Genomic DNA, 25705 nt, shown 5'->3' with positions numbered 1-25705 from the left:
GTTCTAGGTCCCTCCATTCAAGAAGGATCTCAGGGAACTGCTTGAGAGAGTCCAGCACAGAGCTGCTGCAGGCAGTGGAAGATCTCCTGTGAGGCCAACCTGAGGGAGCTGGGGCTTGGAGGTTGAAGCAGAACAGCCTGAGGGCTGCCCTCGTTGCTGGTGATAAAGATGTGAAGGGCTGGAGCCAGGCTCTGCTCAGGGCTGTCCAAGCACAGCACCAGGGGCACTGGGGGCAAGCTAGAGCAGAGGAGGTGCCACAGGAACAGGAGGGAAAACTTTGTCCCTGTGAGGGTGCTGGAGCCTGGAGCAGGCTGCCCAGAGAGGTTGTGGAGTCTCCTTTGGAGACTTTCCAAAACCACCTGGATGTGTTCCTGTGTGCCCTGCCCTGGGTGATCCTGCTCTGGCAGAGGGGGTGGACTGGATGATCCTCAGAGGTCCCTTCTGTGAAATCAATCACTGTACCTACAGGAAACTACTGTTCATCCCCACAGTAGGAAAGAATGGATTTGGCTTGAACCTGTTCAAATGAGGTGAACTTGGCACTCAAGAGGGCAGCTCCAGCTGTAACTCACTTTAATGGTATAAACAGCAGTATTAAGCCACGATAGAATGCCACATTTCAACAGCATTTAATAAAATGCATAAGCTAAACCATGCACTGCAATACTCTATATACAAACACAACAATGCAAATTTCTCCTCATGACTGAAGACACTGATTAGATAGAAAATTGAGGTTAAAAAGAACATGCTGTTATGTTTAGATGCCATCACACCGAACAATGTTGATTTCACAAAAGAAGCTGTGAGAAAGTAACTTCTGCAAATTTTTTACATGGAAATTAGAATACAGTAACATAACCAACAGTTCTCTAAGCTATAATGAACAGAGGCTTCCAGAAAATATCCCAAGGAATTCGAAGCAGATGGTTCCTTTTATCCCAAGTGAGCTCTGTGGAGCCCTGTACCTGTCTGGCACACCAGAGGTCTGACAGGCACAAGGTGCAGCTTTTTGGTTCTGAAGCTGTTTGCACTCTGGCTTTCAAGGTGCTCCGTGCTACAGGCTGTGGAAGCATTCCCACACTCAAAGCCAATCCCATGTATGAGAAGTGGCACAGACATGCCCTGTAAGGAACAGACCTGCTCCTTCCTGAGGGTGCCCTGCTCTGAAGCTGGGTCAGCCCTACTTCATCCCATGATCATCAAAACACTTCAGCCCAGACCTGCGCTGCCCTGGCCTTATCTGGCTCACGTCATCAGGTGCTGTACAACTGCTCAGGGCTGTCAGGCACCTGGCCAGAGGAGTGCCTCTGACTGCTGCTCTCTGTGCTCACACACACAAAACATCCCCCAGTTTCCACAGACAGCTGAGCCCTGATTGCCACTGACACTGGAGTGCATTTTGTCTTTCAGGATGCAAACAAACAACAGAAAGAGTAAAACAAGTCCATGATTTTAAACATGCTCCTTTTCTAAGTTACCATTTGATTTTTAAACAGGTTCAATCCTGACCAGGGCCCCAGCTGACCTCCCTCCCAGTCTGGCAAGTCTCCCTGCAGGACAGTGACCTTAACATTCAGGTTTCCATTCAGCCTTTAAGAAAGAAAGCAAACATAGTTCAGGCAGACTGATTGTCAAGACACCGAGGAAGGACCATCTGTCACAGAAATTTCTGCCATTCATTTAAATCATTTTTGTGCTGAAAAGCTCACAAATAAGGCTTGAAATGGTAAAATGGACGTTTTGCATTTTTTCCCTACATCTTACAGAAAAGCTTCCAAAAGGTTACTGAAGACAGAATGTTCTCAGCATTGTCCACAGCACAGACCACAGGCAGCAGGCCTGACTGAAAGCAATTCATGTTCTATTCGAGCACAGAAGAAGCTGTCATCATACTTGGTGCTGCTCATCTGCTTAAATGCACACAAGTCTTTGCCACATGGAGTACAGAAGGTGGAAAAAAAAGATGCCCAGAAAATTCAGTTTCACCAAACTAGAGCTGCTGAACCCCTGTGCTGTCTGGGAAATGCTTTTTTAAACTCCAAGGTTAAGGGAATTGCTTTTGCAGAAGGCTTCCTCTGGAGCAGAGCTCGTCGGAAGGGACAAGGAACAAGGACTACTTCTGCTTTGCTAATGTAAATGCTTGTGTGTTCCCTAGGAGTAAGAGGCGGTCTTTCCTTTGAGACACTGAACGTTCACTTAACTGCTCACTGGTAGACCCTTACATGTCAAATGAGAAAAGGTGAAAGCCAGAACATTCGTGGACTCTATGTGTCAGTTCTAAACAGGAGGGACTAAATCAGGCTGGGTTTATGCAAAGGTGCAAAGCTCTGAAGTTCACAAGAGTTCACCTGCTTAAGCAAGGCTTAGTTTGCGCTAAGAAATGCAAACCAGGAAGCTCTGGATTAGAAAATGAATGGAAAGTTGAACACATGGATCCACTGCTACACATCTGTACATATATACATCACTGCACTCTCTGTACACTGCACAGGGATCAGCACAGCTGTGGACAGACAGCAGCTGCTCCAGTGAGTTTGACTTGGACATGCAGAAATACACCATGGTGGGAGGCACAAAAATAAAGGTGTAAAAATCTATCAAACCCTTGGCAAGGAAGGCAGACAGGCATGACTTTAACAGTAAGAAGCCATTTTCTAATGATTGATGTAACCAAGAAAATGAAAAGTCAGTGGGAATGGTGGAAGGTTATGGCAGGCTCAGTGAAAAGGTGGTTCTGGGCTTTGACCTTTTCCAAGTCCAACATCTTCAAACTCACAGCATTTCTCCTTTACAAGGAATTCTGCTTTAGCTTGCAAGTATAAATAATGTTTTGGGGTTCCCCCCCCCCCCAAACAATTTTCCCTATCATGTTGCAGCAGAAGCAGGGTTGTGTCATTATCTAATGAGAGGTTATGGCATTTTTCATCCAAACACCAGCCTGTGAAAATGACTCAGCAACTTCAGCCTGAAAAGGTGCAGAAGGCTAAGTGCTTTTGTTTTCTACCCTTTGCCATGCTCCCGTGGTAATTCCTCACATAAAGCTGTTTTTTAAACTGTTTTTCTGCCATTCAGGATCCAGTAGATGCTGACAGCTTGTCTCTCCTCTGCCCCTGACTCTGCTCTGCAGGGTGAACATGGCCTCCATTTTGCTGATTCTCCTGGGATCTGTGGGGGCCCTGGGTCTGCAGATGCTGTGTGCTGCTCTCACAGCAGGCCCATAAGCAAGCCACCACAGCAGCTGTTGTGGCAAACAACTGGTGCAAATGAGAGCCTACTTGTTGTCTGCTTGGTGCTTCTGCTTTTTCTCTTCCAAGCAAGAGTAGATGAAAAAGAACCACCCTGCTTTTGCCCTCTAAAAAGGAACTGGAGGAGAGTGATTTCAGATAGAAGAACATTATTTCTTTTCAGGGTGATGTTATGCTGTAGGTGTTTGCTGCTGCACCTCTGTATGCTTGCTTGACCTGCCAGGTCTGCTGCGCCCACCACTCAGTTCATGCAGGGTCCCTGACTGGTGCTGTTGGTGCAGAAAGCTGCTTTGATCACTGCTCCTTTGGCAGTATCGTCAGCCTGATGATGTCCAGTTCCCTTTTCCTGGCTAAGCTGTGTCCTCCTCCCTTTGCTACTCATGTGCTTCTTAAAATTATCCCTAATTAAACAGGAGGTAATCAGGGAAGAATCCTAACTACCCTCTTCATCTTAATGGGCAGGAAAGTGTAGTGACATCTTCAGCATCTTGGATGAAATACTTTGGGAATCCTGTGCCCTGTACACAGCAATAAAACCACAGTTTCAGTCTCTGCCAAGGAAGAAGCAGGAAGCTGCTTTCTCCTGGAAGTGCCAGCTCTGACTCATTTTCTCTCTCACCCCTGAGAATGTGCCCCTTGCCAAGGGGAGCTGCAATGGTGATGCAGAGCCAGCTGCATTCAGCACAGAAAGACTGGAGGCTTCAATTGCTGCCCTGAGGGCCAAATGCTTCACATGATGGTAAAAAGAGACTTTGTAAATATCACAGAGGAAGTATCACAGAATCACCAAGGTTGGAAGAGACCTCAAAGATCATCAAGTCCAACCTGTCAAATGATAGCATGCTATCAGTGGTGAGCAGCAGTAGCTCCCTGCTCAAGAAGATGACAACTCCTTAATAATCTAACATTTTAAGGCAGCAAAAATAAAGGTTTATAAGATTTCCTTGAAGGATCCCTCCTGGGATATTATTCTACCAACCTGCTGCCAGAGTAACTCCACTGGCACCAACATCTCTCTCCCCCAGCTACAAGCAATGCAAACAGGCAGAGAAAGATGCCATTTGCACACGGTCTCAGGTCCGCCTCTTTAGTCCAGTGGAAGTAAATTAATGGGAAAAGGAGCAGTGCACCTTCCTGCCCTTCTCACCAGTGCAATAAAACCTTTTAAAAGCTAACCCAAAATGTTCCAACACAGTTATTGATCATTGCTCTTTTATCTACAGAATTCAAATCCAGTTCCTCCTCAAAAGAACTGCAGAACAAATGAAGCAGATGGAGCATGGACATCACCACCTTATTACCACTCCCTGCATGCCAGCTGCAGTCAGCACAGAATCCTAGGGTCTGACCCAATTATTGCCAAGATCCACAGATGCTCAAGTTCTGAAAGATCTTTTCAAACAGTTTATCACTGCATTTCTACTGAATTCAAATGTTTTCATGTTAAAAGCAGCAGAAACAGGACCTTGACAATTCTAGCCAGAGTGGAGGTAGGCACCAAGCTGAGCTGCATCGAGATGCCGCTTGTCTTGGCACCGCGTCCAGACTGGGATCCTCTGACTCCTAGCTGTGTGAATTCCAGCTGAGCACTGAGATTTGGCCTTTATGGGAACAAGCTACTGCCATACTTAAAACCCAGAAATAGCTTTCTGGTGATAGTTACTAAAAGGCCCTCTCCTGTTGCATATTCATAAGCAAAAGTTTGCACTTGCCAAGGCAAGAACAAAGTGAAGGTAATGTAGAAGTAAAGCTGAGCAGATGAAGCTGTTACCATCTGACAGGCACTGGTAGGGATGGAGCAAACCCTCAGGAATGCCAAGAACTACATCAGCAGTGAAGCATTTTCTGCAGAGAGAGGTTAAAACTTGCTGGGGTCTGCAGCCCTGCTGTGCACAGTGATCTACATTTGCTTTGTTAGAGTGGCCTTAAGGTCTTGTGGCTACAATTCAGACCCTTAAGAGACACCGAGGCCAAGCTGGTTGGGGTTTATAAATAAATGTCAGTAATGGGAGAAAACCAAAAGTGCTGAATTTATCACTCCCTTTTTTTGCCCTGGCATGGGAATGCCCAAGGGGAGAATGCCTCTCCCGTACCAATAATGACAACGCTGGTGCCTCAGCATCAACCAGGATCAGCTGAAGGTACTCATTGCCACAACTTTTCTAAAAGCTTGGATTATTTAACATTTTTAATGTCAGTAAGTTTTACTAAAGTGAAAGCAATGCTAGCAGCTAATACTGGCAAACATGGGGATGGCTCATCACTCTAGACAATTAAAAAGGAGTTAATTTTCTACCTCCATGGGGTATCAGTCATTAACTGCAATCGTGCATGACAGTGTAAATCCCAACCACATCTCAGTTTCAAACTGAGTCACAGGAGTGTTGAGAGCACTGCAAAACTGGGAGTGCTCAGCCAGGGGAGGAAGAGAAGGGAGAAATAAAGTAAGAGAGCTTTGTAATTCTCTCTTGCTGACAGCCAAAGGCTCCATACATCGCAGGTTTTAAAGCGTACCTTTGGCTGCACGATGAGAGTGCTCAGGGGTACAGAGAGCAGTCCACTTGCAAACACAAAGAGCATGGCACAGCTCTACTTGAGAATTACTGTTTGCCAGTTAATGACTGATTTTCTCCACAATCAAAAGACTTCCTATTAGAATAATATTTGCCATGACTGTGTTGGTCAGAGCAAAAGCCTTAAGGAACCCCAACATTTCCTCATCACATTTTCCTCCCAGTCTGGGTAGTTCCTGTAGCACGTCCCAGCCTCTGTGACTGTGTGGTGCTGTGAGCTACAGCAGAGCACAGCTTCAGATGATGTGGGTATCTGAGGGATGAGCCCACATTCCTATTTCATGTCTAACACAAGAGCAGGTGACTTTTTATAGAATGATTGTCTCCTGTAGCACTCTGCACTTGGACAGAGATCACCAGCATCTGGACTAAGGACATATGCCATTACTTTAGCTCTCCATACTTATAAGCAGGACGTTGATGATGTTGTTGGTGTGACAGCAAATGCTTACAAAGTGCTAGTATTATACCCTGGCATTTATTAGATAGTAATTCCAAGGATACTTTTAAATATATACATACTGTTCTTTTTACTTTAAAAGTAATTTTATTACTCATTTTTTGATATTATAAAACTCTACTTTTAACCACTGATAATTTCTAAATACAAAGCATGTGAAAAGTATGTTCAGTAATCTATAGCCTTTGAAATGAAAGGCATTGAAAATACTCCTTGTGGCAGAAAAGCTCCTACAGCAGGTCTTGTAGTAACTGCTGAAATCCTGTCAGTGTCAGCAGACAGACAAGGAGAACTCTGACAGAAAACTGACAAGTTGGAAATACTTGTACATACCAAAAGGCTACTCCTTTAGCTTCCTCGTTGTGTGTTTGTACAAAAATTACTGTGATCCGCCAAATCCTGCTGTTCCACTATGCAGAGGTGCCAGTTATCTGACCATTATACTCTGCTGTTTCCATTTTGAGAATGTAGGGGATTATGCTGTCAATGGGAACATTTCCAATGAGCCCAGTGAAAAACAGTTCCTCGGTGATGCTGGAGCTCATCAGCCTGAGTGCTGTCAGGCGAACCAGAATCCGCGCGAGCCTGCAAGAGAAGTTCAGTGGCTTACAAACACAGAGCACCAGTGCCAAATGCTTTATGCCCAAAGGCTTGGATCTGCTTTTACTGCTACCACCACTCATAAATGTGAGCCAAGAGGCAATTAAAGCTAACTGAGCCACCATACAAAGAAGGGTTGCTTTTCTGCCCCACAAGTGAAATGAAGAGCCCCATCCCCCTTTCCCTGTGGCTTTCCAACACAAAGGCCACTTCCATGCCCTTTGTAGAGAGAATGTCTAGCTGCAACCTGCAGTCCTCCTGACCTGCCTTTGGGACTCCCAGCTCTGGAAGCACTTCATAGTTCAGGCAGCAGTCAACTGGCCCCTGGAAAATGCTTTCATGTGAATGGACAAAATACGTAAGATCTGCCCTGCTAAGCTCCTGTTACCTTGGAGGGGAACCCTGCAGAAAGACTGGAGTCATGCTGCTGCTCTGGTGAATATTACAGCACCTGAACTCCTGTCTCAGCCTGTGCCAGTATTCAGTTGCTCAGAAACAGTCAGATTTGCATTCCAGAACTGCTCTGTGGGTGAGCATGGGGCCACAGACAGCATCAGTTAAAATGCAGGACAAAGGACTTTTCACCTCATCCTTGGAAATGTTTAAGACCAGGATGGATGAGGCTTTGAGCATCCTGGTCTAATTGAAGCTGTGCCTGCCCATGGCACTAGATGATCTTTAAGGCCCCTTCCAACTCAAGCCATTCTATGATTCTATAGAATAAAACTGGTTTTCTTCCTCAAGCCATTATTCAGAGAAGAAAGCACATGGAACAAATGCTGTATTTCTTTTTATGGCAGGTACCCAGCTCTCACACATCAAACAACTGCACTGCACACAGGAGAAGAATGTGGGGCTTGAGGATGGTTCTGAGGTAGAGAATCCCATCTCCACTGCACTCACTGGCAGTCCTGGTGCCCTTTCTGCTACCCCACACAACGTTAACTCTGTAAGCTCAGTTTCTGAGGTGGAGAAAGCTCTCCTTAAAGGCTGTTTTTGCTGTTTTCTGGTTGGGTGGGTTCTAAAGCGATACGAGCTCCAGACCTTGCTCAAGCGTATGGGACTGCTTCTTTACATGGGGATACCTTCCACAGCAAGGGAGAGCACGGTCTAGGCCATTGCTAGGCCAAAGTTAGAATTGCTTTTGCAGTGCAAAGAATCATTGTGTTCATTAAATTTAAAGTAGTTTTGATGGAGAGTATTAGAAAATGGGGTAATTATTTCTAACAAGTAAGAAACAGGAACAGTTAGGTGGAAAAAAAACTGAACAAGATCACAATCAGCTTTTATTACCTCAAAGCCTCTTGGACAACTAACTTGAAAAAGGAGGCAGCTGGAGTGAAAGAAGTTTGAGGCATTTATTCCTGAGATTCTAGTGCAGTCTGCTTAATTTTCTGACCATGGCAATAAGACTATCAAAAACAACCTCCAAAACCACTCAAGTTCAGTTTGCATGGAAGAAGTTGGACAACTTCTGGCTTCCGTCTTTAAACAAACCTGCTTGCTTTTATGAACAGAGCTCTAGCTCTTTCTCACCCACAGACGAAGCAGAGCAGATGCTAAAAAGCAAAGTTTTCCATCAGTGATGTCATTTTGAATTCTTGCCATTACTTTGGGTACTATAGACAATAAATACCTATAAGTATCTTCTGGATAGGTTTTTTGTACATAGTCCTGCAATTCCATCTGTGCCTTCTCCTGGAATTTTTCTATTTGGGTTGAACTGGTCAGACCAGGGTGATCTAAGGAAACAAAACATTTCTGTATGTGGATTTTCCCGTGGACAATGTGATAAATATGTACTTATAAGATTCTTACATTCAATTTCATGTAAACACTCCTCTGTGATGTTTAACATGTTAGCTGTATAGGAAAACCACTCCACTGAACATTTGTTTCCTGGCTTTAGCATTATCTTGCTCACTTTTCTCTTTCTAGCAGTGTGCATGCACAAGAAAGGCAAATATTAAGCCTACAGATACATACCAGACAATGCCACTCCTACTTTATGTTTCTAAGCTTGCTTTTTTAAAGGTGTTTGCCTCTGTGATTTCAACTAACTGTGCTGGCTGAACAGTAGCTATGGCTGTTTTCTTGACAGATCAATTTCTTGACCTTCCCAGCTCTCTCATGTTTTAATTCCAGCTGGCTCAGCTCCTCAAAGACAGCTGCGTGATCAGAAAACAACAGAAAATGCCACATAGCTGACTAGTCCCAAACAGCTTCAGTGTTGTTTTCAAAACCGCTCTTCCCTTGAAAGGGCACAGGGCCAGCTTAAGTCCAGAGAGTTTCTTGCTTCTCCAGTTTGAATAAAAGTACTAATAAACCTAACCCTAATGGTACACTCTGAAAAAAAACAACCTTCAAGGCAAATTTCAGGACATCAGTATCTTCTAATTCAAGTAAATTTTACTACAAAGAGAAAAAGATCAATGAAAAAAGCCAACAAGCCAGCAAAATTCCAAACAAACCCCAGGCCTGCTAACAAAATACTGCTTTTCTTTGTATTTTGTTACCTTCAAAGTGGTAAACACCTCTGAATTAAAGGAAATAATTTACATTTCTGAGCAAGAGTTTCCCTTCCACTCAGCCTGTCAGCTGCTTTAAATTAACCTTTCTGTGTCCTAGGACCACTTCTCCACTGTCACTTCCCCTTTCTTTAGTGTCCTTACCTTATCATTCCAGCAAACCTTAAGTCTCTTCTTTCAGTGAACCTTCCGATCCCATAAGCAATGCTTTATTTTGCTTTAGGTGCCTGCTGTCATTGTTGGTAACAAACGGGAGACAGCCTCTTTACATTTAGTTTTGGAGATTTTGTGGATGTCCCATATAAAATACAGAGGTATTTCCACTCATATGTCACCAATCCCTCTTAGAAGTTTACTGCAAATGTTCACATTTAAGTCAACTGCTTTTTATCACTGTAAGGATGTTTTTACCCTAATCCTTCCTACCATTTACTTCACTGCTACTGCTAGTGCACATCCCAGGTAATCCGCTGATCCCAGGTTCCCAGCTGAAGGTAGCAGAGAGATGGTGTTCCAAGGTGGGTGCACAGCAAACACCTGCTGTCTTGTAACTCTAAATAACACAGATATGTTGCTCCAGAGTTATTTTTAAGACACACATTGTTTGTGAAAAATAATCAGGGAGTAATCATTTTGTCTGCACCTTAACAGATCAGTCACACCTCAAGACATTACTCTTACCCATCAAGTAGCTGAAACGCTGGCATATGAATGCTTGCTATTTAAAAAGACAGGGTGGCTAAATTCCTTACCAGGGCTAAAGAGGACTATGGCTTTAAGATATGCATATTCATATCCATCAATATCAAGCTTGGCCATGCTGTTACAGAACTCCTGAAGTTTCCAGATGTGTTCCATGACTTGCTTTATTCGCTCCCCCGAAAGCTTGTCTGCAAAAAGATATTGCTCATCATTTCAAGTGAGATCCAGTACATCTAATGTATTAACCAATATCCCATTATAAAACAAGTGAAGTGACACTTTTTTAAAGCATTTTGTGTCGTTTGCTGTATCAAAACCACTTAAGGATGGCCTGAATAATAATGGAAGAGAAGATTTTTAAAGCTGAGTCAGAAAGGGCTACCAAACAGAACGTCAACTCTGTGGCAACAGTTTCGCTAATATAGCACAATCCGCAACACCGGTGGTGTTGTGGTGATGCACTGGTTTGAGCAGAGGCCTTCAGATCATGACAAAATACTCTACAAGTGGGTGGAGTGACCCTGTGAACAAAGTACAAAGGCTATCATTCAATCCTCATTTTCAATTCAAACAGCAGGGACCTGGCTTTTCCAGAACTGAGCAAAGAGCAGCAGTGCTACATCTGGACAGGAGCAAAGCTCCGTGAGCACACCCAGCTTCAGGATGCTCTTCATCTTTCTCTGTACCACCAGTCAGAAGCAGAAGACAGAGTGTGTCCTCCAACCTCATCCCCATTTCTTCTGCAGACACTTCTACCCCACGGAGGTGTCTGTGAGGTGAGTGCAACAAGAGCTGCAGAGGACAGGTAATTCTGCAAGGGCAGGCTCCTGCTTCCCCTGGGTGCCCTGCCTTGCTCTACTGCCACCTGCTGAGCAACGTTACCGAAGGACAGGACTGAGCAGTTGTGGGGACACAGCCTGGGAACACACCTTCCTGGATGCTGTTCTGGAGGTGGTTGACAATAGCTGCCAGGATGGTGGACAGGCTCATCACCTGCGCGCACTGCGCCAGGCCCAGGGTGAAGAGCTCGTTCCAGCAGGCACGCACGAGGCTGGTGTTGCAGTCCTGCCTGTGGGCAACAGAAAATCAAACCACTGCAGCTGCTTTGCTTCTCAGGCTGGCATCACCCTGCACAGCTGTGTTAATTGTAACAATTAATAACATGGAGTAATGTATGGAAACCCCCTTTCCTAGGAGACATGTTACAGGTGCCTCAGAAAGCAACAAGAAGTGATAGGCTAACTACAGGATGATCAGGCGATCTGTAAGATGGTGCTCACCAGGCCTGTACCAAGATCTATTTCTACAAATTAAAGGCCTGCCTTTGATTTAGCTTTAGCTTCTGTAAGTGCAGTAACAGCAGTTGTTGTCCTTATCCTCTCCTCTGCCACCTTCTACTTTATTCTTCAAAAAGGAGAATATTGCACAGTCTTCACACATTTTAAGTAATTCATTAAAAATCAAAGAATATAATCATTTAAAACCCACAAATAGCTGAGAAATGTTCAGCTGAGTGCTCAGATTCATTAGGAAGCAACTGTCCATTTACCCAAGAGCTTGAAATGCAGGTATGGACCTAGCCCAGTGCATAGAGAGGAAAAGCAGTCGTGATGCAGACTCACAGATGTAGTGCACATTCAGGTACTCTGGCATTGGGCTGGGCATTGTCAGCTGCAAAAAACAGAAGGACAGCAGAATGTATACAGCTCAGACACAAGCCAGTTGTCATCACCGAAGAACCAGCAGTAAATTCAAGCTCTCACAGTCTATTGTCATAAGCAACTGCACAACAAGAAGTTGTCAAAGGAGACCTGTTCAGTAACTCATTGTGACTGGCAAGGAATGCAAAATGGGAATAGCAGACAAGAAATGATGTGCAAGAGAGCTCAAATGTTTCCCTTTAAAATGTTCTAATATGCATTAGAATAATAATTAGCTCCACTGCTCTGGGGAATGTGCCCTATCACAGTGGTGTAAGAGATCTTTTAGCACTTTGTAAAAAGAAGTGAAATCAGATCTGGGGTCTAAGTCTCTCAAGTGGGAAGGTGATGCAACAGAATATACAATTGCAGAGCACCAAGAAGGGGAATAAGCAACTTATGGTAACAATTGGAGCACATTGACTATTACTTATTTCAGTAATGATCTGTTTCTTGAACCAGTGCAATCTGATTACAGCAAGGTTGTTTCATTGTTTCTCATTGTTTCTCACACACTGATTATCATCCTGTGTTCGCATTCAGCTGAAGCTGAGCCAGCTCTAAAAAGCAAGACTTTTTCCAGTGGTTAAGGCACTGCAACCTTTTCATATAAAGGAGCTTTTCAGATGAGAGTTTGTAATGGGTTGGGGGCAAACCCCCTCCCCACCACAGGGCAGAAACAACGACTCAGACAAAGGGATTGCAAAAGTGATGGAAAGTTTAAATAGAAAAACAATTTAAAAACAAACAACAATGAAAGCTTTACAGAGAACCACAAGCACCGTGACAAAGAGAGAGATCCCAGAACATGCCCAAGAACATCCCATCCCCACCTGGGGGGTACACCCAAACCCCCCCAGGGCTCTTTCCTCCCCCCCAACCCAGCCTTGGGCCTGGGCAGGCCCAAGGGAGGCGGCTCACACCATTTTACCTAGGCTGCAGCTGGGACCGAAAGAGGAAGTGAAGACCCTGCATGGACATTTTATAGGGGAGCAGGGCATTATGGGAAATGGAATACCTGCCTGTGACCACCCCCTGGGCTGGGCCCACCCCTTTGGGACCTCCCAGGTGTGGTCTATGCAGTGGCATCCAGGCCAGCACCCAGCCTAAACCACCACAGAGTTTTACACTCTAAAATGATAAATGCAGCAAGCAAGATATCATACTGTATGGATGACATGGGAGGTGATTATCCACAGCACCGGAGAGTGAAATAAATGTTAAAGCATCCTTCTGTCTATGAAAAAGCCTTATGAAATAACACCTATACCCTTTAGACAGCATGCAAGAGTGAAAATTTTATGAGAGGCTTTTTACCAGGAAGTGTTTTCCAATATTACGTTGCCAAAATAATGTACAAGGATAAAGAAACCATAGCCAAGTGATACTGGGTCAATGTCCTAAGTGTTAGCTTGTTCAGTAAGACATTTACAGAAGCACATACCTTAAATGTGACATGTGTGTCTGTAAGTAGGGGTCCTTCCACTTCAATAATTGGTGTGGACTGATCTCTACTGATTACATGAATATTCCCTCCTCCCGTAGGATCCATCCCATCTGCCAAGGTATGAGCTGCTGTACCATCTGTGGTATTAAGTGCTTTAGCCAAAGTATCAAATGCCCTGGTGGGGAAAGAAAAAAAGAAAAAAGAAATAACCAACCAATGAAAGAGTGCTTCCCTACACCTTAGAAAACAGAGCAATGGTCAAATTAGAAGCCATAAAGCGTTTCCACTTAGAGGTGACAGACAGAAGACACTTCTTTGCGAGAGGGCAACAGTCAAACCTGGATTTCAAAGCAGGGAGAATCGTTACTGTCTTTGATGTCCCGATGCCAAACTGCTTCATTAAATGATGCAAAAATCCACCATACAGAATGCAAACTGCTCATCAACATCAAACGTGAATGAATGCATACCGTGTGATCTCACTTGCAGATTGCTCTTCCTGTTGAACCTCAGAAGTATCTCCATTGTTTAGTGACTCGCTGAGGTTAGCCAGAGATGTTACAACATTTGCTAGAGTTCCTAAAGCACCCTGGCTCGTTTCAGCCTGAAAAGGAAGCATCATTTTAGTAGACCAGAATTATAGGTCATGTATCATACATCAGTGTTTCCATTTCCAGCCTTTGTGCTCTTTTTCCCTTGTGTACCTTTTGCTTCCTCCTGGACACCTATATGGTGGTCATTAAATCCTCTGTAGTCATCAGCCCCAGCCCCAGCCCCAGTTATCTGTCACGTGGAGACCTACCTGAGGCTGACGTGCAGAAATACACCCACCCAGAAATCATGTTCCTGCTGATCAGCTCATTGCCTCCATACCTACAGATCTTCAGACTTACCCTAAACTTAACTTCTCAAGAGCAAGAACTATTTGTGTTTATTTATGTAGCTAAAATAATCTGACATGTTCAGAACTTAGATGAAGGATAAATACCTTGGAGTCAGCAGCTAGGAGGACTGTGCCATCATCCCTGATCAAAGGCTGCTGAATATTCACAAGCATTCCTGGATCAAGAAGACCTCCTGACCTGTTCAAAAGCATAAAGCATCTGACAGTCAGTGAAACTTTCTATTAACAACCTATGCCAGAATAAAAAGGATTACCAACTTTTAAATTAACAATTTAATGAATCTCAGAGTTTATTAATCAAGACTTATATCTGAGTGAAAGTTTCCAAACCACAGCTTGAAAGACAGCAAGTCTGGAACACATTTGCCTTTCCTGTGCAAAAGCAGTGACAGCTTCCCAAACAGCCTCTTGTCATGCTGGTTTATTCTGTTTCAAGGAAAGGTGTCATAGTATCATAGTATCATTCAGTGTTGGAAGGGACCACAAGGATCATCTAGTTCCAACCCCCCTGCCGTGGGCAGGGACACCCCACAGTAGATCAGCCTGGCCAGAGCCTCATCCAGCCTGGTCTTAAACACCTCCAGGGATGGGGCCTCAACCACCTCCCTGGACATATCATCTCCTGGACATGTCATCACCTCCCTGTCATCTCCTCATGATCTGAGAATTAACTTAATACTTAGAGTTAAGCTTTAGATGTTGGAGGAAGGCATCACTGTGCATTCCAAGCTAGACAAGGGACAGCACTGCAGAAAAAAGCCTGTGTAAAATAAATTCTGCATTCCAAGATACAGCCATAAACAGTTGTGGACTTAAGGTCTGCATGAAATCTCTGCTGCCTTTACGTCTGCTACTTTTTGACCAAAGATACTTTCCTTCACCTGTATTTAACTTAGGGAGACAGTGGAAAGTCTTTGCAGTCAGCAAGAGCAAGTTTGTTACTTATCTAACACTCCAAGCCTATATAACCCAACACAAATGCTCACACAACAGCTCAGGGCCACAGGGAATTTACAATTTAAGGTGTCTGAGGCTAACAACTAACTCTGTGAACTACCACAGGCAGCAAGTTATTATGCCTCATACAAATCTGAATCCTACATAAACACTAGAGACTCACACTTAATGACCAGGATATTGTTTACAGAGCTGTAAGGACAAGGGACTCTCGAAGAAGAAAATGTATCAGTGAGAGTTACTTTTGAATGAGAACAGTGAAAAACAATTCTCCAAGAAATCTGCAGCCCAGCCTTCCTAACTGCAGCATCTAACTGCACCTAGAATTTTACCAATGTAATACTTAACCCAGAACTCTCATTCAGTCTCTTCAGAAAAAGACAATCTTGCCTCTGTCAACTATGATCCTCATTTCCACACCGATGCCTGAGAGCATCTGAGATGCACTGAGAGCAAGGGAACCTCGGAATCTCTCCTGCTGTTTTCTTGCTGAAACTGGTCTCTTGGGATCTGGATCAGCAGCTGCTGTGGTCCCTTTCAACACTGCCTTTAGAAGGAAGACTGAGGCAGATTTGCTTTCAGGGCAGTGCTAGACTGAGCGCATCACAGCGTGAGCCTGCGTGCTTTTGGCTCCAGCACCACGGATTTGCCCTGTCTGTGCCTCGAGCTGGCTGAGAGACAGCTCTGAGCAGCAGTGCTCAGGCATGAAAACCTTCATGAGAAGCACAACAGTCTAGCTTGGTTCTGGCAATGGAAACATACGGTTTGTGAAGTGGATCTCTTCTCTGCCCAATTTTTCAGAGCCTAAGCGTGCCTGCTAAGCCCTGGGCACCAATAACCTTAACGAGGCTCGTCCAGCCGAGGCACTCACCGTGTCCCATCTTTGTCCGCCACGAAGGTCGGGGTTGCTATCAGAGGGCTCCGCAGGTCTTTCCTGATGTAGATCTTCTCAGTGGAAGCGGCACAGTTGGTTGGTTTTTCACGCTGCACATCGAAAGGCTTTCTTTCACTCTGAACAGCTACAGACAAATGTGCAGATTTGAAAGCACAACACACAAAGGAAGTGGACTTCTCAGAGCAGGATTTGCTTGCACAGCTGTGATGGTGTGCCAGCTCAGTGCAAAACTGGAAACTGAATATGAAGACTGAAGAAGCACAGGCTCCAATTTTACTCTCCCTGTGATTGTGCCCATTTCTAACTAAGAAAAGCCACAGGCTGATTGTTTGTTTTCAGTGTTGCTGAACTCCAGGACTAGATTGCTACTGCACTGGCATTTATTAGTAAGATGATGCAAGATGTGTTTTCAAATTGTTTGTTTTCACAGCTAAAGCTGTACCTGGGTATTAGATGCAGCCATACTCTGGATGATTCAAAACAATGCAAAATCAGAAGGAACCCAGAAAAAATCATGACAGGCAGTTAGGTGAGCAGTGCAAAGGAACTGGCTGGGAGATGAGGCTCTGCAGAATGAGCAATTCACTCAAATCCATTCATTCCAGTCCCAGTGCCCAATGAAGTCAGCGACAACAGATCCTAATCATATTGGGGTAAGAAACAATATCTATCTCTGTATTTACAGCTTAAAGTTCTGCCTTTCTTGAACTCAGTGGTTGGAATCTATTCTGCCTAGATCAAGTGGAAAAATACAAGTGCATTTGCTTCACCTTCAGCTGTCCATACATTTATCACAAAACAACCAGTTCATGAAGTGCTGGACTCAAGAAGCAGAGGTACTATAAATTGGAGACAAAACACATTGAAAGAGAGGTTTGGATGCCAGCAGTGGAGTACAAAGCACTGTGTACAAACATGAAAGTGCATTGTTTAAAATTTGACAGCTTACACAATCCTCACAAAACCACACCTATGAACGACCAAATTAATATAAAAATGTAAAAAGGGGGGGGGGGGGAAGCCAACAGTTACTTTCTACCAGTGGCTGCAAAAGCAGCAAAACCAGAGGAGAGCAGATTCTGAACATGGAACATTAGACTCAGTTTTACGTCCCTCCCTTTTAACATACTGCGGACATTGAGTTTTTAACAAGCACTCTTAAGCAAGGCTCTACTGGCGCTCCTCAAAGACTGCGGTAGTGTGAGGCATGGCTCAAAACACTCCTGCACCTCAGACACAAAATGGTGATGAAAGAAAGATATGCTAGATGCCTTGGGTGCTCAAAGGTCCCTTTCCTTCAAGCAATGCAGAGAGCACACCAAACAGTCCTAGCTCCCATCCGTATTACACAGCAGGCACAGTACCACACCGTGTGCTGAGCACTCACATTCCATTTTCATGCCCATCTCCAGACATTTCTTCAGCCTACAGAACTGGCAGCGATTCCGATGGTGTTTGTTGATGATACAGTCCTGGTTGCTACGACAACTGTAGGTCAGGTTCTTCCTTACACTCCTTTTAAAGAAACCTTTGCATCCCTCACAACTGACAGCACCATAATGACGACCTAGGAAACAGGTACATTGTCATCAGATGGAAATGACTTAAGTTATAGCAGAGATATGGTTACCTTAAGCAAGTAAAACACTGCAAAAACCACCCCTTATATTTACTCTGTATTCTTAACCACTTTAGACCATGAATGTATTCTTTAAGTCTTACAGGATGCTTCTTGTTTATCTATTGTCAGGGCTTTGTTTGGTGGGAAAGTGGAGCGAAGAGAGGAAAGCTAATCCTGTTTCTAAATGAGAGGCCTGAGAGGTGGTAGTTCCCATTTCTGGACAAGAACAGATGCAGTTCCAAGTGCTGTTACAGGTTATAGCACATGTTAAAAGAACCCACAGGCTAGGAGTTTGCAAGTAACTGTAGAGCAAAGGCTTAACAGGAACATTAATTCAAAATTCCTACATGTATCCATTCTGGTATGGTTTGAATTACATAAGCACTTAAAAGAAAGCAAGACAGAGACAGGAAGCACATCTCCTTGGTAAGCAAGGCAACACTGCCCACTTCCTTGGCTAATGGAGATGTTACCTCACAGACCTATTGTTACTGCATGGATCTGGCACAGAGGGTTCACTTGATCTCCACTTGTTGTCTTCTCTGATAGTAAAAGACCAAAATCTACCAGGCAGCTGTAAGTTTGCTAGGGAGTGCTACAGAGTGCTTTCCTGGAGCAAGCAGACTCTTCTAGGTGCAATGCTCGTGGCATGGCTGCCCATAGCTGTGGGGAAGCCATGCCTACCATCACCTCATGCAGTTACCAGGAGCTATTCAATCCTTATTCCCTCTTTCAGCACATGCAGATTATCACACACTGCAGCTGAAGCACAGACTAATATCCTTCCAAGCAGAGTTCATCTCATCTGTGTATAGGTAGACAGGACGATGTCATCCTTTCCCATTATGCCATCGGAAAAACACATGAAGCCTCCTCTCTTCTGCCCAGTCATCCTGTTTCCAGTCTCTTCCAGATCCTTGCTGTGCTGCCTTACCTGATGCTTTATCTCCACAGACCACGCAATATTCTACGACCTGGGGCCGCTGAACATCGGCTTTCCCCAGCAAACGTTCCACCGAAGCAGAGTCTGTTACGATCTAAGGCACAATTCCAGAGCAAAGAGAGGTCACGAGCCTGTACTTGCTTCTGACCCCAGCACAGAAACTCTGCAGAGCTGAGAAGGGGTGGCTAGATTGCAGAGTAAGGATTACATGCAGAAGGAAATGAAGTGCTATAAAATGCAAGGCAGGGAGAGCTTTACTGTTCAGTCCCAGCAAAACAAACTCCAAATCAAAGTTCTGGCTTTGTTCAGCACAAGAAAGCTTCCTGACTTGTACTGCCAACAGTGTTTTCCTTCTTGCAATTACTCTTAGTGCCTGCTGTATGTTTCAGATGCTGTCCCCACAGAATCACAGAAGGCACTGTGTTGCAAGGGACCTCTAAGAGTCACCTAGTCCAACCTGCAGTAAGCAGGGACATACCCAACTAGACTAGAATAGAATAAACCAGGTTGGAAGAGACCTTCAAGATCATCGTGTCCAACCTATCATCCAACACCACCTAATCAACTAACCCATGGCACCAAGCACCCTGTCAAGTCTCCTCCTGAACACCTCCAGTGACGGCGACTCCACCACCTCCCCGGGCAGTCTATTCCAATGGGCAATCACTCTCTCTGTGTAAAACTTCCTCCTGACCTCCAGCCTGAACTTCCCCTGGCGCAGCCTCAAACTGTGTCCTCTTGTTCTGGTGCTGGCTGCCTGGGAGAAGAGACCAACCTCTGCCTGTTTACAACCCCCCTTCAGGTAGTTGTAGAGAGCAATAAGGTCACCCCTGAGTCTCCTCCTCTCCAGGCTAAGCAGCCCCAGCTCCCTCAGCCTCTCCTCACAGGGCTGTGTTCCAAGCCCCTCACTAACTTCGTTGCCCTTCTCTGGACTCGTTCCAGCAAGTCAACCTCCTTCCTAAACTGAGGGGCCCAGAACTGGACACAGTACTCGAGGTGTGGCCTAACCAGTGCTGTGTACAGGGGCAGAATGACCTCCCTGCTCCTGCTGGCCACACTGTTCTTAATGCAGGCCAGGATGCCATTGGCCCTCTTGGCTGCCTGGGCACACTGCTGGCTCATGTTCATCCTACCATCAACCAGCACCCATCAACTCAGAGTCCCATTAAGCCTGACCTTGAATGTATGCAGGGATGGGACCTCCACCATTTATCCCTTCTCAAGCTATTGGGGGTGTATGGTTCAGAGGGGATAAAGCTGAGGGCTGTTAAAGAAATGGTTTCCCTTCAGAAGGCCTTGAATTCCAACACTTGTGTTCAGAACATTGAGGCGGAACATTTTACCCCCTCTAACCCCTCTGTAACATCAGATGACCCAGTTAGCACAGCCAAATACATCTTCAAAGACTGTTTATGACAGAGTTTTTCATAGATTTATGTAAGAGCAAACACTTCTCCCTGTAAATATTCTCTACTGTACCAGCAGCAATAGGGACCAGGCACTTCTTTTTTTTGAGGACTCCTAGGAATACATCTCAGCACTCACTGCAGAGGACATTGTGCATACAATTGGTTCTGCAAAGCTTCTGTTTTCATGCATTGTGCTCATGACCCTCAACACAACTGTCAAAGGACAACTGCTGCTCAAAGAGCCTTTACTGCAAGGTCTTAACACCACACTGGGAGCGTAGGCTTGCTCAGGTGAGCGGCATCTCTCCGTATCTGTGACTCTTCCACAGACCATCTGAAATCCTGGCACTCCTCACAGGCACCATCTTAAGTACTTGCCAAGGGGTGCTGAGTGCAAAGGAATATGACAACAGCATGATGAAGGCCACAATTAGTACAGTCTAATGTACATCAGATCTTCAGAACTCTATTGCAATTTGTCTTAAAGCAATTATAGACTTAAATAGCCTAAAAATAAAAGTTTGGGAAAAAACCCAAAACATTCTTGTCTGTTGCAGTTACTGTATTCACCTGAATCCTGCCTGGCACAATGTTGTCCGTGGTGGTAAAGATGAGCTGTTTGGCATTAGATGTCTCTGGTGCTGCCAGTATCACCTTTCCTGCACCAGTTCCATCTGGACTGGCTAAAATAAACTGTTGCTTTGGAGACACAGCTGAGTCCACTGCTGTCACTATTTGGATCTTTTGACCTGTTTGCTGATCTGTCACAATCTGTAAAACACATTGAGGAATGTTATGAGGCACTGTGCATGTCACGTTGTAAAACCTTTTACTCTGTCTCAGAATTCTATGATGCTCTCTGCTAATGCTCCTTGTTACTCATTGTTTTGCTGTCTGCACATTTACCACACTGGTGCAAAGTTATTGCAGCTACCCACAGAACTGCAGAACAACAAAATCCATCCCAGTGTCTTCGTATTTAATAGAAATGTATCCACAAGGATGGAAAGCACCAGAGAGCTGTAAAAATGCCAGCCTGATACTGCTCATAACAGAGAGACACAGGCAGATCTTGTAACCACATTGAACTGTTCCCAAGGAGTTGCATGTAGCAGATCCCAGACTACAGCTGATGAATGGCAGCTGACATGCAGGGCATATGCACCACAGAGGTGTCATGGAATTGCAGAATGCTCCACGTTAGAGGGACCCATACAGACCATCGAGTCCAACACCCTGCTCCTTGCAGGACTACCTAAAACTAAACCATATAACTAAGAGCAACACCCAGACACTCCTTGAACTCTGACATGCTTGGTGGCATGACCACTTCCCTGGGGAGCCTGTTCTAGGGACCAACCACCCTCTCAGTGAAGAACCTTTTCCTCATGTCCAACCTGAACTTCTCCTGATGGAGCTTCATTCCATTTCACCATGTCCTATTGCTGGTCACCACAGAGAGGAAGGAGATCAGCACCTCCTCTTCTGCTGTCCCCACTTGAGGAAGTAGTGGAATGAGATGAAGTCACCTCAGCCTTCTCTTCTCCAAGCTCAACAAGTGAACTCAGATGCTCCTCCTAAGTCTTACCCTTGAGGACTTTCACAACCTTGGCCACCTTCTAACAGTATGATGTCCTTCTTATATTGAGGAAGCCAAGTCTGCACACACTACCCAAGGTGGGGGTCACACTGTTGCAGTAAAGAGCAGGGCAATCACCTCCCTTGATCAGCTAGCTGTGTTTGATGAACCTCAGGACTAGGGTGGTCCTTTTGGCTGCCAGGTCACACTGCCAGCTCTTATTCAACTTGCCATCAACCCAAACTTCCTCTCTAAGGAAGCCTTCCATAGACTTTAGCACACTTCTGTACAAAGCTAAGTGGGAGGAGGAAACAAACTCAGAAGACTTGATCGACAGATTCTCACCTGGATGCGTTGAGGGGAAGCTACAGAGGAGTCTGTGGAAATGATCTGGATACGCTGGGAAGGGCTGGTCATCACTGGAGATTCAGAGAGGGTAGCCTGAGCAGCTTGCACCTGTGAGCAATACACAGCATTCACTCACTGCTAGAGCACTGACAGGCACGTGTGTTTATTGAGGACCAGATGGCCCCAGAGCATGGCAGTTATTGCAGTTACAGTCACTCAGCCAGCCTGGGTTTGCTTTCAATGAATTATCACAGTATCAGCTTTTGGAGCAACCTAATGAATCTGAGAGATGACCCAACCCATAAAACCAGATATCCCCTTCCCCCAGTTAATCACTGGGTAATCACTCTCTGATCCTTCAGCTTACTGAAATGCACAAACACTATTTCCCAACTTTTTGTTATGTATTTGTCTCTGCTTCTGCAAAACCAAATCACACCATTATGTACAATGTTAAATTGATTACTTTTTGAAGTGTCAGGGAGCCCAAATGTAGAAATGCTTCCTCTAGGCCCCTGAATAAAACCATCTTCAGCCCCAAGCACATACGTGGCACAAGAGACAGAATCTGTTGTAAGACTGCAGAACTCCCACCTGACCAAAGCAGGCACAAGCTTTGATGTCTGCATTTATTTAAGCTCTGAAGCCTTCTGAAAGCATGGTGTCTACACAGCTCCCTTGGAGAAAAGAGACTTCAGGCCTCCAGGAGATGCGAGGACAGTTTTAACCGCCCAGTGCTTCTGAGGTAAAAAGTGCAAATTCAGATGGCTGGTTATCTGCCTATCTTTGCTGCAGCAGGAGAATAAACTAGAATCCCAGTTGGCTGGTGTGCTCAAATCCTCTCCCCCTTTTTGTTCTCCAATTTCTGCTTTCCTGCCTTAGAGTGCTGCAGATTTTTTTCTGAAATGCTATTGCTTCTTGTTCTATTCTGTATCCTTGTAGAGCATCAAGCTGTAATGCCAACCTAGTCTGAATATCTGAAAAAAGCTTGAAAAACTTGCTTGTAGAGCTATTTTCAGAGCCAAACTGTGGAATGTTACATTAAACATGCAAGGTAACGTTGGCTTGACAGCCTTTCTCTTCTGCTTACAGAAGGGAGAAGGCACTTGCCATGTACACACATAATTCTGGTTGTGCATACTCAGACTTGGTGCTTGCTCATCCTCAGATTTACTCATGTGACCCTTAGCACTAATTGCTCCTTCTTAGTAACTGTGACCATAGGAGAAGTGAAGCTCTTGTTGTCCTTCCAGTCAGCTCACAGACACAGAGGCACTGCCTGCCACTCCCCACCATCATCCTGCCTCCTTTAACAAGCTTCAGCACACAGCTGCTTAACAAAGGTACCTTAGCATTTGCATTTTTCCAGAGATAAACATGAGCTGAAGCCACTGGATCAGTTTTTAACACAGAGAAGGGTCTGCAGATGCAGATGTCTACACCTATCTTTTCCACTACTGGTACATGCATTTTTGCCATTCTTAGTTTGGAACCTGATCACAAAAAATGGTCTTAACTAAACTAAATCTAAAGGACTATCAAAATGATCCTGGACATTCTGGAGGAATGAGAACATAGTCAGCTCCAGATTGCAAGACAAATGAAGGGAATGCACAGGAGGTGAAGGTGTTGGATGATACAAGGCATCCAGCAGCAGAAAACAAGAGCCTTAGGTGAGAACCGCTCCCCCCAAGACTCCCAACATTGAAACTCTTAAGCAGACACATTTAAACAGGGATCTCTTCATCACAGAACCCCCAGCATGGTGGGGGTTGGAAGGGACCTCTGGGGATCACCCAGTTCAACCCCCCTGCTAAAGCAGGGCACCCACAGTAGCTTGCCCAGGATCACAATGGCCAGCTGGGCTTGGGGGTCTCTCCAGAGGAGACTCTACAACTTCTCTGGGCAGCCTGCTCTAGGGCTCCAGCACCCTCACACCAAAGCTTTTTCCCTATGTACAGGTGGAACCTCCTGGGGTCTGGTTTGTGCCTGTTACCACCCCAACTCTGAAAGAGTTGTATCACAGATGTACAAGGTTAACTTCAGATAGCTTATAGAAATACTACAGGAAAAATAAAGCTACCATGAGACTCCCAAAGAAATTGAAGTGTTCTGGAAAGCAAACAGCTTTAAGTGCTCCTGTCAGGACAATGCAGGCGAGCATCCTGCTAGGTTCAGTTGCAGGATTAAATTTGGAAGAAAAAGGCACCATGAAGCCTATGTCACATTTAAAGCAATTGTTCTGGAAGCTGTACATGCAAACTTTCACCCTCCAAAGCCAGTGAGGTGTGTTCCTGTAATTCTAAACTATATTCTGAAAAATCAAATATATTATTAATGTCTTCAGGACTGGAAAGAGTTCCAAATGAGACTTCATCTTCAAGAAATGAGTGAAGAAACCAAGTAGGCCATGTATCCTGGAAAACTTGAGTGGACCACATTTTACAGAGGTTTAATCAACAATTATTAGAAAGCAACCACTGTGACTTACAGGTAGTCAGAAAACAATACAGAAAATGTCAAGGACAGCTCAACCCTTCCTATTTCCCTACACAAAACACATCAAATAAACTTATTTTGAGTTAGGGAGAGAAAAATATAATTGTGGTTTAACACAGCAGTAGTGTTTTCTTCCTGGAGCTCCCTAGCTGTATGCAGACTATACAGACTCCAGTACTTACAGTGTCAAATTCTTCCTGCAGTCCTATTTACATTTTTCCTCAGCAAATCTCTGAGGGCAAAACAATCGAGAGCAATGCCGAGGTCACCATTTCTCAGAGCAAAGATACTCCTTTCAGCCTTCATCACTGGGACTCCAATCACAGAATCCAGGCAGTCTTGTTGTGAATGCCCTCTCTGTGACCCTGTCTCTCTGAAGGTCAAGTGCACTATCATTCCCCATTGCCAAGGGAGCAGAATCGACATGCTCCTGCTGTTTTGCCAGCCACTGGAGGAGTTTCTCTAGTAGTATGATTAATTTCATCTGGGTAGATAGTCCCAGGCTATCAGGCTTCTCCCTCCCCCTGTTACCTCTTCTTAAGCCCCTCGATCTACTCACTCTCTTTGAGCTGTGAAACAGCAAAATGAAATTTGAGAGGTTTGCCTCCTCTCTTCAGACCAGCAAAACGTACCGGAAAATCCATCCCATGCCCTGCCAAGCATCTTTAGCCCCAAGCTGCATCAAGTTTACGTGTTCAAAGGAGCACAGCTCTTTCTAAACTAGCCCGGGGCCCTCCACTAGGAAGCAGCATAATCAGTCTGAATATCCTGAGGAATTCCGGCAGCCAGCTTGGGACACGTGTGGCCAGCTCCTCTGAGCTACAGCCCAGGACACGTGCACGAGCCTGCCGTGCTGGCTAACACATGGGTCGAGACAGGAAATATTTTTGAATTCTCATGAAGTGCAATTTTGTTAAAAGTCATGGTAAGTGATGTTTGGGGCAACAGGAGCACGTGTTTGACAACCTGGATACAGAGGACCCTGCCCATAGTGACAGTTCTGCTTCAAAACTCTGACAACTGAAGGCACTACACAGGCTCTGGGACTGAACCCGGGCCAATGACACCTTGCACAGTGACACTGTGAGCAAATCCTTGAGGAAAGCAGAGGTACTTGCTTTTGCATTAAGGCTGAGGTACTTTTTATGCCTTTCAAAAGCCACTCAGGATGAGGAGGAATTGCTGACGTGTCCTCTGACTCCCCTAGCTGCCCTCTGTTCTCCAGTATCAGGAACTGTAAGAAAAGCAATTGCAGACACTAAAAATGGAACTCTCACTCAATCTGTTCAGAA

At 44.9% G+C, this 25705-nt stretch overlaps 1 protein-coding gene across 6 annotated transcripts in view; it reads right to left on the bottom strand.

Moving 5' to 3' along the window:
• Positions 1-613: 613 nt before the first annotated feature.
• Positions 614-25705, bottom strand: part of NR2C2 (nuclear receptor subfamily 2 group C member 2) — a 30569-nt gene continuing 5477 nt past the window's right edge. For 5 of the 6 annotated variants that reach the window (XM_068157699.1, XM_068157702.1, XM_068157700.1 and 2 more), the window contains 13 exons: positions 21912-22022; positions 20558-20758; positions 18570-18672; positions 17402-17581; positions 15991-16138; positions 14247-14340; positions 13729-13862; positions 13256-13433; positions 11661-11782; positions 11041-11180; positions 10162-10299; positions 8518-8623; positions 614-6866 (listed from right to left, as the gene is read on the bottom strand). In XM_068157699.1, coding sequence (XP_068013800.1) covers positions 6692-6866; positions 8518-8623; positions 10162-10299; positions 11041-11180; positions 11661-11782; positions 13256-13433; positions 13729-13862; positions 14247-14340; positions 15991-16138; positions 17402-17581; positions 18570-18672; positions 20558-20758; positions 21912-22022 — 1830 coding nt within the window. In that variant the 3' untranslated portion in view covers positions 614-6691. The remainder of the gene's footprint in view (positions 6867-8517; positions 8624-10161; positions 10300-11040; positions 11181-11660; positions 11783-13255; positions 13434-13728; positions 13863-14246; positions 14341-15990; positions 16139-17401; positions 17582-18569; positions 18673-20557; positions 20759-21911; positions 22023-25705) is intronic. The other variant, XM_068157703.1, reaches the window with a different exon arrangement.

This window comes from Melanerpes formicivorus, unplaced genomic scaffold (assembly GCF_026170545.1).
Source record: "Melanerpes formicivorus ecotype bairdi unplaced genomic scaffold, bMelFor1.0.p_v2 SCAF_38, whole genome shotgun sequence".
Taxonomy (NCBI): Eukaryota; Metazoa; Chordata; class Aves; order Piciformes; family Picidae; genus Melanerpes; species Melanerpes formicivorus.
The sequence above is the reverse complement of the archived record's forward strand: the minus strand, read 5'-3'. Positions and strand labels throughout refer to the sequence as shown.